Source organism: Ranitomeya imitator, chromosome 3 (genome assembly GCF_032444005.1).
Source record: "Ranitomeya imitator isolate aRanImi1 chromosome 3, aRanImi1.pri, whole genome shotgun sequence".
Taxonomy (NCBI): Eukaryota; Metazoa; Chordata; class Amphibia; order Anura; family Dendrobatidae; genus Ranitomeya; species Ranitomeya imitator.
The window spans coordinates 604,146,217-604,161,727 of NC_091284.1; the positions used below are offsets into that span (position 1 = coordinate 604,146,217).

Consider the following 15,511-nt stretch of genomic DNA (forward strand, 5'->3'; position numbering starts at 1 on the left):
TCCAGTGGTGTCTGAAGCGAGTTACATTCCTTGGGCACTGCATTGCTCACCAGACTAAACACCTGACAGATGACCGGGAGACCACAGTGGAGAGGATGGCTCCCCCAACATCTCCAAAGGCACTACAAGCTTTTCTTGGTCTAGTATCGTACTGCAGAACCTGGATCCCTGATGCCTCAGTCCTAATGCAACCTCTGTATGACTGCGTTAACGTAACCTCGTACCTGCTAACAGATGTGGCCTTCAGTTCATTCAAGAAGCTAAAAGACTCAGTAGTCTCAGCGCCAGCGCTAGGCCTACCTGACTACGAGAAGCCATTCCGTCTCTACCTGATGGAGAAAGAAGGCCATGCTACTGGAGTCCTGACACAGACTCACGGGGGAAGACAGAGACCTCTAGGCTATTTTTCAGCTCGCCTGGATCCAGTTGCAAGGGGAGCCCCCTCCTGCATGAGAGCAGTATTTGCAGCACACGCCCTCCTGGACAAAACAGCTGACATAATTCTTGGACATCCACTGGAAATCCTGGCTCCACATGACATCTCAGCAATTCTCAATCAAACCCAGCCAAAACATCTCTCCACCGCAAGACATCTTCGTCTACAGTGCTCACTACTACTGCCTGACAACGTCACCATCTCCAGATGTACAGTCCTCAATCCAGCCACTCTACTCCCACTCCCAAGGGGGGATACAGATATGGACCCTCCAGATCAAAATCTGCATGATACCTTCCACAAGGATCTGGATTTGCTCCGACCAGATGATCATGATTGTTTCAGCATCATGCAACAGGAAACAGCAGGACTACCCAATGTGGCAGAAGAGCCACTGGCCAACCCAGAGTTGATCCTCTATGTAGATGGCTCCAGATTTGCAGATGATGAAGGAAGATTTCACACGGGATGTGCAGTGACCAGCAATCAAGAAATCCTGTGGTCCAGGAGTCTGCCACCTAGCCTGTCAGCCCAAGAAGCAGAACTGATAGCGCTGACGAAGGCTTGCCAGATTGCAGAAGGCAAAACTGCGAACATTTACACCGATTCAAGGTATTCGCATGGCATAGCACACGACTTCGGACCCATCTGGGCTGCAAGAGACTTCATCACAGCAAGCGGAACAACCGTAAAGCATCATGGAGCTATTAAAGACCTACTGGGCGCACTCCAACTCCCAAAAATGGTGGCAGTACTGAAGGTCAAAGCACATGGAAAACTGAACACAGTAGAGGCACGGGGCAACAACATGGCAGATATGGCAGCCAAAGAAGCCGCCAGAGGAAGACAGTATGGAGAAATGGGAGAGGTCGTAGAGCCGGACGGCTACTACGTGGCAACTGAGGACAAGACACCAGATGAGATGACGTCATGGGATCTATTCAAGAAGTTGCAAGAACAAGCCCCAAAGGAGGAGAAGGAGAATTGGATGCGGAAGGGTGCAACACATCAAGAAGGAAGAGTATACTCAATGGACTACAAACCCTGTTTACCCCGAAGCATGTACCCTATGGTGGTCCAGTGGGCACATGGGCCCACGCACAGATCAAAGACACAGATGAATTATCTGATTGGTGCTTACTGGTTCGCTCCAGGGATCTCCACCCTAACAGCCAAGTTCACTAGCAGCTGTCTGACCTGCGGCAAATGCAACCCTGGAAGAATGGAGAAAGTTCCCACACATCATCTCGCCAGACCGCTGTACCCCTTCCAGAGGATCCAGATAGACCACATCCAGATGCCGCCAAGTGGAGGATTCGAATATGCCCTTGTGGTCGTGGACGTGTTTTCAGGATGGCCAGAAGCTTTCCCAGTGAGGAATCAGTCAGCAAAGACTACTGCAAAGAAGCTACTCTCAGAGATCGTGTGCAGATACGGGGTCCCAGAAGTGATAGAGAGTGATCAGGGGCCCGCATTCACAGCAAACCTCACAAGGGAGATCTGGTCAGCAGTAGGGTCAGACTTAGGCCTACACACTCCCTACCACCCCCAGAGTAGCGGGAAAGTAGAAAGACTGAATGGGACACTCAAAAACAGGATGTTAAAAGTTGCCCAAGAGACACGCAAACCATGGCATAAAACACTCCCCATCGCACTGTTTAGTGTCAGGCACACTCCCCGGGGCCCAGAAAAGTTGTCACCTCATGAGATTCTGTTTGGGTCCAGCCCCCGGTTAGGGGTATTCTTCCCTCAGCAGTTGACAATGCAATATGATACTTTGTCTGCTTATGTAATTGAACTCACCAAGAAACTTGCTAACATCCATTCTCGAGTTTTCTCTTTATTACCAGATCCAGGATTGGTACCCGGTTCACACTCCCTGAAACCAGGAGACTGGGTGTTGGTGAAGAAGTTTGTGAGGAGAACGCTCGACCCCAGATTTGACGGTCCCTTCCAAGTGCTGCTGACGACACCAACCTCTGTGAAGCTAGAGGGAAGGCCCACTTGGATCCACGCATCGCACTGCAAGAAGGCTCCCGTACCAGAAGATACGCCTAAGCCAGAATGATCCTGATGATGGAAAAGACAGTCAAGGAAACAACAAACCTGATGCCGCATCTCCTCTTGGATGAACCTATCCGAATTCAGATTCACCCACCTGATGGCTCCTCCAATCCTGATGACGACGAATATGTGGAACTGATCGCACAGAGTCGCCAATATGAGACCATGCATGTTTCTACCCCCGTTTAGGGACAGATCTCCTGATCGCTCATTGCGAAAGACTGTACGGTGTAGGGCGTAGACACTAGGTTTGCGTCGGATCGCTGGCAGCACAAAAGAGTTGCAGCGCTTTGGGACAGGAGGCTAGGCTTAGGGCAAGTGATATCTAAGGGGGGCTTGTGATAGAAATATTTATATCATGTAGATCTCACTTGCATGTATATTCCTTTAAATCACATATACTTACACAAAGCAAATATATATATCTATCTACTCAGCTACTTTATAATCAATTGCTTAAAATGGCTGACATAAACTAATATAAGCCAGACAGACTGTTCGGTGTTTTCCACCCAAAAAGCAGAAGAACTCCAGATGTATTAAGTGCTGATGAGTTGTCTCAACTGAGTCCTGGTCAGATGCCTCAACTTTGCCCTACATACCGAGAGCTACATTTTAGTTGCATAATCAGCAGTCATATGCGCATTAATCACAATATTCCATATATATCAGATAACCAATAACTGAATTGTATGTTAATTAACTAACCGCCCAAACCACTCCTTGCTATATGTTATTATAAAAACTATGTATCAGGAAATAAATGTCCAGTCTTTGATTGAATGTCAAGCTGTCATCACGTGTCAGACTCATTCTTTCTTGAGGACTCAAAAATAATAATTGGGAGCGGCCGCAGCACACACGGGTAGATTTATCCAACCCAAATTTCCATATCACTGTCCCCCCCCACTGGTGCTGAAGCCGCAATTCATATCTTCCCTGCAGCAGCGTTTGCTGTAGAGAAGATATGAATAATCGTGTTTAAAATAAAGCTCCATGTGCCCAACCCCCTCCCACCCCCTGTGCGCCTCCCCCGCTGTTATTAAAATACTCACCCGGCTCCCTCGTTGGCTGGCGCTGCTTCCTGTTCTGGTCGCATCTTCTACTGTATGAGCGGTCACGTGGGACCTTCCATTACAATGATGAATATGCGGCTCCACCTCCCATATGGGTGGAGCCGCATATTCATTACTGTAAATGAGCGGCCCCACGTGACCGCTCATACAGTAGAAGGTGCGGCCAGGACAGGAAGCAGCGCCTTTGAGGGAGCTGTGTGAGTATTATAAAAAAACCAAGGGGGTGGGCACATGGAGCTTTATTTTAAACACGATTATTCATATCTTCTCTACAGCAAACGCTGCTGCAGGGAAGATATGAATCCCGGCTTCTGCACCAGATGCAGGGGACAGCGCTAAACTTTAGCGGTCTCCTGCACGGTGCGTGTGGTACCCAGTGGGCATACGTGTGCCGCACGTGTGTCACAGAAACGCACCGGCACACGGATAATTCCGGTACCGGAATTATCTGGACGTGTGAGACTGGCCTAAGTGACTTCTTCCAGCCGCTGACACCAAGAGCAGCTGATTGGCGGGGGTCGTAACCCCACTGATCAGATATTGATTACCTATTCTGGCGATAGGTAATCAATCAAGTAGTAGACAACCTTTCATTTAAAAAAATAAGAGAAATAACATATATGATATTGTTGAGTCCATAAAGGTCTGATCAAAATATAAAATTAAAGGGAATCTGTCACCCCGTGATGTATAAAGCCTAGAAATGTTACACTAGTCCTACCTGTATGCCTCATATCTGCGGTCTTGTGGTTGAGAAATCTTAAGGCCCCGTCACACATAGCGACGCTTAAGCGATCCCGACAACGATACGACCTGTCAGGGATCGTTGCTGCGTCGCTATGTGGTCGCTGGTGAGATGTCACACAGTGCGATCTCCCCAACGACGCAGCAGCAATGCGGCGACCTGTACAACGATGCTATTTCATGACGACTCAATGGGACGTCCTGTCAACGAGGTCGTTGGTAAGGCCTCTTTCACACTTCAGTCTTTTGGCGTCAGTCACTACCGACATAGTGACGGATTGACGGATCCGTCACAATTGTTGCGAAAACGGTTCTAACGGATCCGTTTTTTTGACGGATCCGTTACTTGGGGGTTGTCTGGGAGAAGTATCTACTTTTTGGAGCATGCGCAATTGAAAAAACGGATTGGGGCGACGGATCCGCCGAAAAAACGGTTGCGGCGGATCCGTCGCCCATAGGCACCCATTCTATGGAATGGCGGACGCGACGGATCCGTCGCGATCCGCCATTTCAGCGTTGACAAAAAACGTTCCAATGTCCGTCTATTTTCAGAAAACGTCCGCCAAATTTCGACGGATCCGTCGCATGGCGGATGGAACGGACGACCATCCGTCACAATCCGTCACTAATGCAAGTCTATGGGAAAATAACGGATCCGTCAAAAAAAATGACGGATCCGTTATTTGAGGAAAATGGCGGTTTTAGACTGACGCCAAATAACTGAAGTGTGAAAGAGGCCTAAGGTGTCAAACACAGCGATGTGTGCTACCCAGCGGGACCTCAACGATCAAAATACGGTCCAGGCCATTCTGACACGACCAGCAATCTCACAGCAGGGGCCTGGTCGCTGCTACGTGTCACACATAGCGAGATCGCTACTGAGGTCGCTGTTGCGTCACAAAACTTGTGACTCAGCAGCGATCTCGCTATGTGTGACGGGGGCTTTATTTCTGTATGTTAATGATGCCTTCCAGGCTCCGGGGCATGCGGTGCCTCGGAGAAATCCCTGCTCCTGTCTTCATTACACTACCCCCTCCTATCAGCATCAGGGTATGTTTCCACGTTCAGTATTTGCTGCAGATTGGAAGCTGTGTACAGCCACAGCGTCCAGATGTTACAGCATAGTGGCTAGGATTTTATGAAATCCCATATCCACTATGCGTACAAAGACGCAGGTGGCAGACCTGTGTATACGCACATGCGGCGCGTCTCTATAGACCGCAGCATGTCTATCTTGCGGAGACGCTCAGTCTCCACAAGATAAATAGCACCGTCCTATGTATAGGATGCGGTGATTCACAGCGCATAGAAAAGCCGGCAGCTGTTGCATCCAAAGCTCTGCTGTTACATGGAGTAGTGGCGCTAGGATCCTGCGCCCTGCACTCCCTCCATAAGCCGCATATTCCCCCTCCCATTCTATGGGCACCTTATTTATGGATCTTCTGCGCAGGCGCCAGCGTCTTCCAGTCCACTGACCGCCGGTGTGCGTGACGATAAGGTGCTCTCCCCACCCACTTCCTGCAGTCATCGCTAGGAACCACATACACATGTATCCACAAGGTTCCTAGCACTGACTATGGGGAGAGAACCTTACCGTCACCCTATTGTATGGGACCAGTAAAGCAGTCGGCTCGCCACACAGAGGCCCGCACAGCTCCATGCCCCGAAAAAATGAAAACGTTATGGCTAAAGAAACCGGCGACAAAATCAAAATATCTTCACGAGTTTCTGAATTGTTTCGCCACTTAAATAAAAAACCAAGCATATAAGTTTGTGATCGCACAGCCCTAGAGCTGCGGCCTCCAGGTCATTGTCACCTCACCGCCAGAAGCACACGTGCATTTTCTCACAAGTCCACCACACTCCAATCATTAGTTCTTCTTTCCCAGCACACTGTGTGGTAGACTCAATGGTGCCGTTCAAAATTACAACTGGTCCCACACAAAAACCAAACCCTCACACGGCCATAGTGAGGGAAAAATAAGCGATGGCTCCTGGAAGGTGGGAGAGAGCGCAGACACGGAAAATCGCCAGGCGAGGAAAGGGTTAAATACATTATTTTATTACAGGCGAAAACCGGTGCGAACTGTGTGCGACAAGCCCCGAATGGAGCCGGGAGCCGTGCTGCTCGGCCGGCGGAGACTCATCCCCTCTCTGCTGCGCACACTCAGTCACTGGCTGCAGGCTCCGGCTGAGGTAAGCACCCCGCCCCCTCACAATCCAGCCCGCTTCCCACAGACCCTGGACTGCGCATGCGTACGTTGACCCGTGATTGCAGCGTTATGACGTAGTGTTCTGGTGTCGCGATCTCTGGTGGCAGCCATCTTACAGTACGGGCTTCTGCGGTGTGCTGGGGCTTCGCTCCTAATGGTAACGTTACCGCTGTAGGTGGTTGTGAGCGGCTCCTGGGAACACTGCGGAGGTGACCGGGCTGTACGGAGGTACCGAGCACTGCTGACTCCCGCACCGACCCCGTGCTGCCGCTGCAGGAGAGGCCCGAACATGATAATAGAGGACTTCGACGCGTTAAAGCACTGGTTATCAAAGACCTTGGAGCCTATGTGAGTGCTGCGTGTGCGGGGTGTCCCGGGGGTGAGGCTTCTGCGCATGTCTGCTCCACTGCCCGGGCCTTTACTTGTATATCTGAGGTTAATAACAGCCGGACACTGTACAGCTGCTGCTCTCTGTTATCAGCCGTGCAGGGGTCCGGACACTGCATAGTCTCCTGTACAGCTGCTGCTCTCTGTTATCAGCCGTGCAGGGGTCCGGACACTGCATAGTCTCCTGTACAGCTGCTGCTCTCTGTTATCAGCCGTGCAGGGGTCCGGGCACTGCATAGTCTCCTGTACAGCTGCTGCTCTCTGTTATCAGCCGTGCAGGGGTCCGGACACTGCATAGTCTCCTGTATAGCTGCTGCTCTCTGTTATCAGCCGTGCAGGGGTCCGGACACTGCATAGTCTCCTGTACAGCTGCTGCTCTCTGTTATCAGCCGTGCAGGGGTCCGGGCACTGCATAGTCTCCTGTACAGCTGCTGCTCTCTGTTATCAGCCGTGCAGGGGTCCGGACACTGCATAGTCTCCTGTACAGCTGCTGCTCTCTGTTATCAGCCGTGCAGGGGTCCGGACACTGTATAGTCTCCTGTACAGCTGCTGCTCTCTGTTATCAGCCGTGCAGGGGTCCGGACACTGCATAGTCTCCTGTATAGCTGCTGCTCTCTGTTATCAGCCGTGCAGGGGTCCGGACACTGCATAGTCTCCTGTATAGCTGCTGCTCTCTGTTATCAGCCGTGCAGGGGTCCGGACACTGCATAGTCTCCTGTACAGCTGCTGCTCTCTGTTATCAGCCGTGCAGGGGTCCGGACACTGCATAGTCTCCTGTATAGCTGCTGCTCTCTGTTATCAGCCGTGCAGGGGTCCGGACACTGTATAGTCTCTTGTACAGCTGCTGCTCTCTGTTATCAGCCGTGCAGGGGTCCGGGCCCTGCATAGTCTCCTGTACAGCTGCTGCTCTCTGTTATCAGCCGTGCAGGTGTCCGGGCCCTGCATAGTCTCCTGTACAGCTGCTGCTCTCTGTTATCAGCCGTGCAGGGGTCCGGGCACTGCATAGTCTCCTGTACAGCTGCTGCTCTCTGTTATCAGCCGTGCAGGGGTCCGGACACTGCATAGTCTCCTGTACAGCTGCTGCTCTCTGTTATCAGCCGTGCAGGGGTCCGGACACTGCATAGTCTCCTGTATAGCTGCTGCTCTCTGTTATCAGCCGTGCAGGTGTCCGGACCCTGCATAGTCTCCTGTACAGCTGCTGCTCTCTGTTATCAGCCGTGCAGGGGTCCGGACACTGTATAGTCTCCTGTACAGCTGCTGCTCTCTGTTATCAGCCGTGCAGGTGTCCGGGCCCTGCATAGTCTCCTGTACAGCTGCTGCTCTCTGTTATCAGCCGTGCAGGTGTCCGGGCCCTGCATAGTCTCCTGTACAGCTGCTGCTCTCTGTTATCAGCCGTGCAGGGGTCCGGACCCTGCATAGTCTCCTGTACAGCTGCTGCTCTCTGTTATCAGCCGTGCAGGGGTCCGGACACTGTATAGTCTCCTGTATAGCTGCTGCTCTCTGTTATCAGCCGTGCAGGGGTCCGGACACTGTATAGTCTCCTGTACAGCTGCTGCTCTCTGTTATCAGCCGTGCAGGGGTCCGGACCCTGTATAGTCTCCTGTATAGCTGCTGCTCTCTGTTTTCAGCCGTGCAGGTGTCCGGGCCCTGCATAGTCTCCTGTACAGCTGCTGCTCTCTGTTATCAGCCGTGCAGGGGTCCGGACACTGTATAGTCTCCTGTACAGCTGCTGCTCTCTGTTATCAGCCGTGCAGGGGTCCGGACCCTGCATAGTCTCCTGTACAGCTGCTGCTCTCTGTTATCAGCCGTGCAGGGGTCCGGACACTGTATAGTCTCCTGTATAGCTGCTGCTCTCTGTTATCAGCCGTGCAGGGGTCCGGACACTGTATAGTCTCCTGTACAGCTGCTGCTCTCTGTTATCAGCCGTGCAGGGGTATGGACCCTGTATAGTCTCCTGTATAGCTGCTGCTCTCTGTTATCAGCCGTGCAGGGGTCCGGGCCCTGCATAGTCTCCTGTATAGCTGCTGCTCTCTGTTATCAGCCGTGCAGGGGTCCGGACACTGCATAGTCTCCTGTACAGCTGCTGCTCTCTGTTATCAGCCGTGCAGGGGTCCGGACACTGCATAGTCTCCTGTACAGCTGCTGCTCTCTGTTATCAGCCGTGCAGGGGTCCGGACACTGCATAGTCTCTTGTACAGCTGCTGCTCTCTGTTATCAGCCGTGCAGGGGTCCGGACACTGCATAGTCTCCTGTACAGCTGCTGCTCTCTGTTATCAGCCGTGCAGGGGTCCGGACACTGTATAGTCTCCTGTATAGCTGCTGCTCTCTGTTATCAGCCGTGCAGGTGTCCGGACACTGCATAGTCTCTTGTACAGCTGCTGCTCTCTGTTATCAGCCGTGCAGGGGTCCGGGCCCTGCATAGTCTCCTGTACAGCTGCTGCTCTCTGTTATCAGCCGTGCAGGTGTCCGGGCCCTGCATAGTCTCCTGTACAGCTGCTGCTCTCTGTTATCAGCCGTGCAGGGGTCCGGGCACTGCATAGTCTCCTGTACAGCTGCTGCTCTCTGTTATCAGCCGTGCAGGGGTCCGGACACTGCATAGTCTCCTGTACAGCTGCTGCTCTCTGTTATCAGCCGTGCAGGGGTCCGGACACTGCATAGTCTCCTGTATAGCTGCTGCTCTCTGTTATCAGCCGTGCAGGTGTCTGGACCCTGCATAGTCTCCTGTACAGCTGCTGCTCTCTGTTATCAGCCGTGCAGGGGTCCGGACACTGTATAGTCTCCTGTACAGCTGCTGCTCTCTGTTATCAGCCGTGCAGGTGTCCGGGCCCTGCATAGTCTCCTGTACAGCTGCTGCTCTCTGTTATCAGCCGTGCAGGTGTCCGGGCCCTGCATAGTCTCCTGTACAGCTGCTGCTCTCTGTTATCAGCCGTGCAGGGGTCCGGACCCTGCATAGTCTCCTGTACAGCTGCTGCTCTCTGTTATCAGCCGTGCAGGGCTCCGGACACTGTATAGTCTCCTGTATAGCTGCTGCTCTCTGTTATCAGCCGTGCAGGGGTCCGGACACTGTATAGTCTCCTGTACAGCTGCTGCTCTCTGTTATCAGCCGTGCAGGGGTCCGGACCCTGTATAGTCTCCTGTATAGCTGCTGCTCTCTGTTATCAGCCGTGCAGGTGTCCGGGCCCTGCATAGTCTCCTGTACAGCTGCTGCTCTCTGTTATCAGCCGTGCAGGGGTCCGGACCCTGCATAGTCTCCTGTACAGTTGCTGCTCTCTGTTATCAGCCGTGCAGGGGTCCGGACACTGTATAGTCTCCTGTATAGCTGCTGCTCTCTGTTATCAGCCGTGCAGGGGTCCGGACACTGTATAGTCTCCTGTACAGCTGCTGCTCTCTGTTATCAGCCGTGCAGGGGTATGGACCCTGTATAGTCTCCTGTATAGCTGCTGCTCTCTGTTATCAGCCGTGCAGGGGTCCGGGCCCTGCATAGTCTCCTGTATAGCTGCTGCTCTCTGTTATCAGCCGTGCAGGGGTCCGGACACTGCATAGTCTCCTGTACAGCTGCTGCTCTCTGTTATCAGCCGTGCAGGGGTCCGGACACTGCATAGTCTCCTGTACAGCTGCTGCTCTCTGTTATCAGCCGTGCAGGGGTCCGGGCACTGCATAGTCTCCTGTACAGCTGCTGCTCTCTGTTATCAGCCGTGCAGGGGTCCGGACACTGCATAGTCTCCTGTATAGCTGCTGCTCTCTGTTATCAGCCGTGCAGGGGTCCGGACACTGCATAGTCTCCTGTACAGCTGCTGCTCTCTGTTATCAGCCGTGCAGGGGTCCGGGCCCTGCATAGTCTCCTGTATAGCTGCTGCTCTCTGTTATCAGCCGTGCAGGGTCCGGACACTGTATAGTCTCCTGTACAGCTGCTGCTCTCTGTTATCAGCCGTGCAGGGGTCCGGACACTGTATAGTCTCCTGTACAGCTGCTGCTCTCTGTTATCAGCCGTGCAGGGGTCCGGGCACTGCATAGTCTCCTGTACAGCTGCTGCTCTCTGTTATCAGCCGTGCAGGGGTCCGGACACTGCATAGTCTCCTGTACAGCTGCTGCTCTCTGTTATCAGCCGTGCAGGGGTCCGGACCCTGTATAGTCTCCTGTACAGCTGCTGCTCTCTGTTATCAGCCGTGCAGGGGTCCGGACACTGCATAGTCTTCTGTACAGCTGCTGCTCTCTGTTATCAGCCGTGCAGGGGTCCGGACACTGCATAGTCTCCTGTATAGCTGCTGCTCTCTGTTATCAGCCGTGCAGGGGTCCGGGCCCTGCATAGTCTCCTGTACAGCTGCTGCTCTCTGTTATCAGCCGTGCAGGAGTCCGGGCCCAGCATAGTCTCCTGTATAGCTGCTGCTCTCTGTTATCAGCCGTGCAGGGGTCCGGACACTGTATAGTCTCCTGTATAGCTGCTGCTCTCTGTTATCAGCCGTGCAGGGGTCCGGACACTGCATAGTCTCCTGTATAGCTGCTGCTTTCTGTTATCAGCCGTGCAGGGGTCCGGGCCCTGCATAGTCTCCTGTACAGCTGCTGCTTTCTGTTATCAGCCGTGCAGGGGTCCGGACACTGCATAGTCTCCTGTATAGCTGCTGCTTTCTGTTATCAGCCGTGCAGGGGTCCGGACACTGCATAGTCTCCTGTATAGCTGCTGCTTTCTGTTATCAGCCGTGCAGGGGTCCGGACACTGCATAGTCTCCTGTATAGCTGCTGCTTTCTGTTATCAGCCGTGCAGGAGTCCGGGCCCTGCATAGTCTCCTGTATAGCTGCTGCTCTCTGTTATCAGCCGTGCAGGGGTCCGGACACTGTATAGTCTCCTGTATAGCTGCTGCTCTCTGTTATCAGCCGTGCAGGGGTCCGGGCACTGCATAGTCTCCTGTACAGCTGCTGCTTTCTGTTATCAGCCGTGCAGGGGTCCGGACACTGCATAGTCTCCTATACAGCTGCTGCTCTCTGTTATCAGCCGTGCAGGGGTCCGGACCCTGCATAGTCTCCTGTATAGCTGCTGCTCTCTGTTATCAGCCGTGCAGGGGTCCGGGCCCTGCATAGTCTCCTGTACAGCTGCTGCTCTCTGTTATCAGCCGTGCAGGGGTCCGGACCCTGCATAGTCTCCTGTACAGCTGCTGCTCTCTGTTATCAGCCGTGCAGGGGTCCGGACACTGTATAGTCTCCTGTATAGCTGCTGCTCTCTGTTATCAGCCGTGCAGGGGTCCGGACACTGTATAGTCTCCTGTACAGCTGCTGCTCTCTGTTATCAGCCGTGCAGGGGTCCGGACCCTGTATAGTCTCCTGTACAGCTGCTGCTCTCTGTTATCAGCCGTGCAGGGGTCCGGGCCCTGCATAGTCTCCTGTACAGCTGCTGCTCTCTGTTATCAGCCGTGCAGGGGTCCGGACCCTGTATAGTCTCCAGTACAGCTGCTGCTCTCTGTTATCAGTCGTGCAGGGGTCCGGGTCCATATTCTCCTGTACAGCTGCTGCTCTCTGTTATCAGTCGTTCAGTTGTCCGGGTCCATATTCTCCTGTACAGCTCCTGCTCTCTGTTATCAGTCGTTCAGTTGTCCGGGTCCATATTCTCCTGTACAGCTCCTGCTCTCTGTTATCAGCCGTGCAGGGGTCCGGGCCCTGCATAGTCTCCTGTACAGCTGCTGCTCTCTGTTATCAGCCGTGCAGGGGTCCGGGTCCATATTCTCCTGTACAGCTGCTGCTCTCTGTTATCAGTCGTCCGGGTCCATATTCTCCTGTACAGCTGCTGCTCTCTATCAGCTGTGCAGCCTGAAGCTGAGGTCTGGGCACTGGCTACAGTCTCCAGTACGGCTGCTGTTCTCTGTTCTCTGCCGTGATATGTAATTATGGTGCATGACAACCAGCTGATGAGCCCCAGCAGGCCGTACCCCGACATAGCTCAGTGCTGTGTGTATTATTGCTAAGTGTGGTCTTGCAGTCCAATCCATATTATGTAATCGGATCCCCGGTTCACTCTGCAGCTCTCCTCTCCCGCCACTGTCGCACCATTACAAGACGATTGTCATGCGTTGGAGAGCTGCAGAGTATCAGTGATGAAGATGATCATACAAGCAGTGATTGTCACACACAACGCTCGGGATCTATCCCAGGTATCAGACCATTATTTCTGATTCCTAGGATAAATCCATAGTGTTGTCAGTAATGACATCGCAGATCTCCCCCTGGTGTAATAACAGTGAGGAGATCTGTGTGATAAGGTTAGACACATCGTCTCTCCAGATCACAGCGGAGAAGCCTCTTCTCTGGGGCAGTCTACGTCTTATCTCGTGTGATTCTACCATTTTATAACTGGGCATCGTACAAGGGAAAAAGTAATCTTACTGTTGGTTGAAGGGGAAATTAGCTTTAGGTGCCCTAACCTCTGGCGTAAACATCCTGTAAGTCGCAGTATTCTTGCACAATTCATTAATTGTGCAAAGATCTTGTGACTTTTTTTTGTTTATATGCCAGGTAGGCCAATATGGACGGGGCATGGGCATGCCCGCTCGTAAAGTTAATCATAAGGCTGTCACCAGGCTGCAGAGAAGCAGCCGTACATGTAATACCATGCGTAACAGGAGGCAGCAGGTCCCTGTGATAAAGGTGCGGGCAGCACAGGTGCCAAGCACTAATGAAGCATCCACTTACTAACCTGCTATTCCATCGGGTGGGCTGCCAATAACTTCGTGCACCCACATTACTGAGCCACCATTGAGGGCCCCGGCCTGAACCCTGCTAAAAAAGTGTATAATTCATGAGGTATCGGTCGATATTTTGGCCAAAATACACAAGCTCACAACACACGTCCAGGGTCCTCATTATCCCTATACTAAATGAAAGGGACAAAGCCCTGTGATGCCCCCGATTTTTATCTCAGTGACCTGCTGCGTCCATGTGTGTCTGGACATGGTATGACAAGTATGGCTGCTTCTTTTTTTTCTGCAATGTCTTATTGATTGTTGTCCTTCTTTCAGTGAATTGTTACTAGTGATGGCGCATGCCCCGTAATGGATCGGGTCATTAGGACTGGCGTGCGCTACTCCCAGCCTTGATGAATCGCACAATAAAAATAATAAAATAAAAGGAAAATGACATTTTGTTCAGCTCCTTTATCACACTATTAACTCCGTAAGCGCAGTATTTCAGATAGTAGGCAGGTCACAGAAGGTTGTGACATTTAAGCCCACAAGGACTGAGATGAGGCCAGAGCACCACATAAAGACCCCTCCCCCAGAGGCCGCCTCAGAGCAGGGGAATCTCATTACCTGAGAACTGCCAACACTGATTGATTAAACAACCACAAGACAGATTTCTTCACCTCAGATATCATTGTAATCAGTATAATGGTGCCAACCTGACCCTGTCTGTAGGTTACTGAGCCCAGTCCTGCTGACAGGTTCCCTCTAATGCCCCACATGTGTCTGGAAGCCGTGTGCAGTGTAACTGACCTGTTCACGTACCGTCACACTGGTCAGGTGCACACTGTATACGGCTCTGCCGGCGCTGTAAAGGTAGTTGTAAAGATGGAGAGAGAAAAAAGTTTCTCCATATTTTCTATAATATGTCAGTGAAGATTTTATCCGAGTGCCGTCTGATTTCTTTTTCATGGACCCATAGGGTAGAATGGGCAGGTGCCATCTAATTCTTGCAAATCGTGCATGCTGTGCTTTTTTTTTCCCCCCTATGAATCTGTCTATGCTAGCTGTGAAAACGAGGGCTAGCACTCGTCGGAGTTTTCCGGTTGTCTGGACAGTCCCAGGGAGCACGCTGGCCTCCGTCCTCAGCACTGCACAAATAGAAGTGGAGATGGCAGTATGATATTTCTGCCACCTCATTTAAAGCCTATTAGGACCTGGTGACGTGTGAGAAATGGTAAATGGGATAACTAGATTTTCTCTCCCCAAAGTCGATTCTGAAAACAATAAGCCTCATTTTGTGCCAGAATCACACTTTAGGCCTCGTGAAAAAATATTTGGGCTTCATGCACATAGCATAGGACATTTGCATCAATGCATGTGGTATGTATAGAAAACTCATTCCACCTGGATGGATCCACATGTGCATGAGGCCCATATATAAACCCCCACCCTTAAAGAGATTTTCCACAACCCCTGCTTCATCCAAATAAAAATAATGACCGCACCAGCAGTGTTGGCGCCAACATAGGTGGACCAGCTTTGCTGCAGGAAGAGAGCATCTATCGTTTTTATATTAATTGGGGTCCTAAATTGAATAAGCCGGTGTTGTCAAGCAGTGGAAACCCCCTTACATGCCCTTACACCACTGCATGTAAGGGGGGCTCAGAACACTGATCACTCCAGCTGTCATATGACATTGCTTCTGCTATGGGGCACGCAGGGCACTGATGGTTTCTGGCCTCTTAATGCCCACCACTGGGATAAAATAATACATCGGATGTTATTCACCCTCCACATCTACGGGCTGTAGTGATGACATCACAACTACAGCGCACATTACCGCTGCTGCCAATCACTGGGCTCAGTGGCTCTGCTGATGTAGACAGCTTGGCCTGCTGAGGTCAGTGATTGACAGCAGCGGAT

At 52.1% G+C, this 15,511-nt stretch overlaps 1 protein-coding gene across 1 annotated transcript in view; it reads left to right on the top strand.

Moving 5' to 3' along the window:
• The first annotated feature begins 6,607 nt into the window (after window positions 1-6,607).
• The window catches only part of RBM26 (RNA binding motif protein 26), a 122,087-nt gene continuing 113,183 nt past the window's right edge, over window positions 6,608-15,511 (top strand). Inside the window, exon 1 of the mRNA XM_069758067.1 lies at window positions 6,608-6,881. Coding sequence (XP_069614168.1) covers window positions 6,823-6,881 — 59 coding nt within the window. The 5' untranslated portion in view covers window positions 6,608-6,822. The remainder of the gene's footprint in view (window positions 6,882-15,511) is intronic.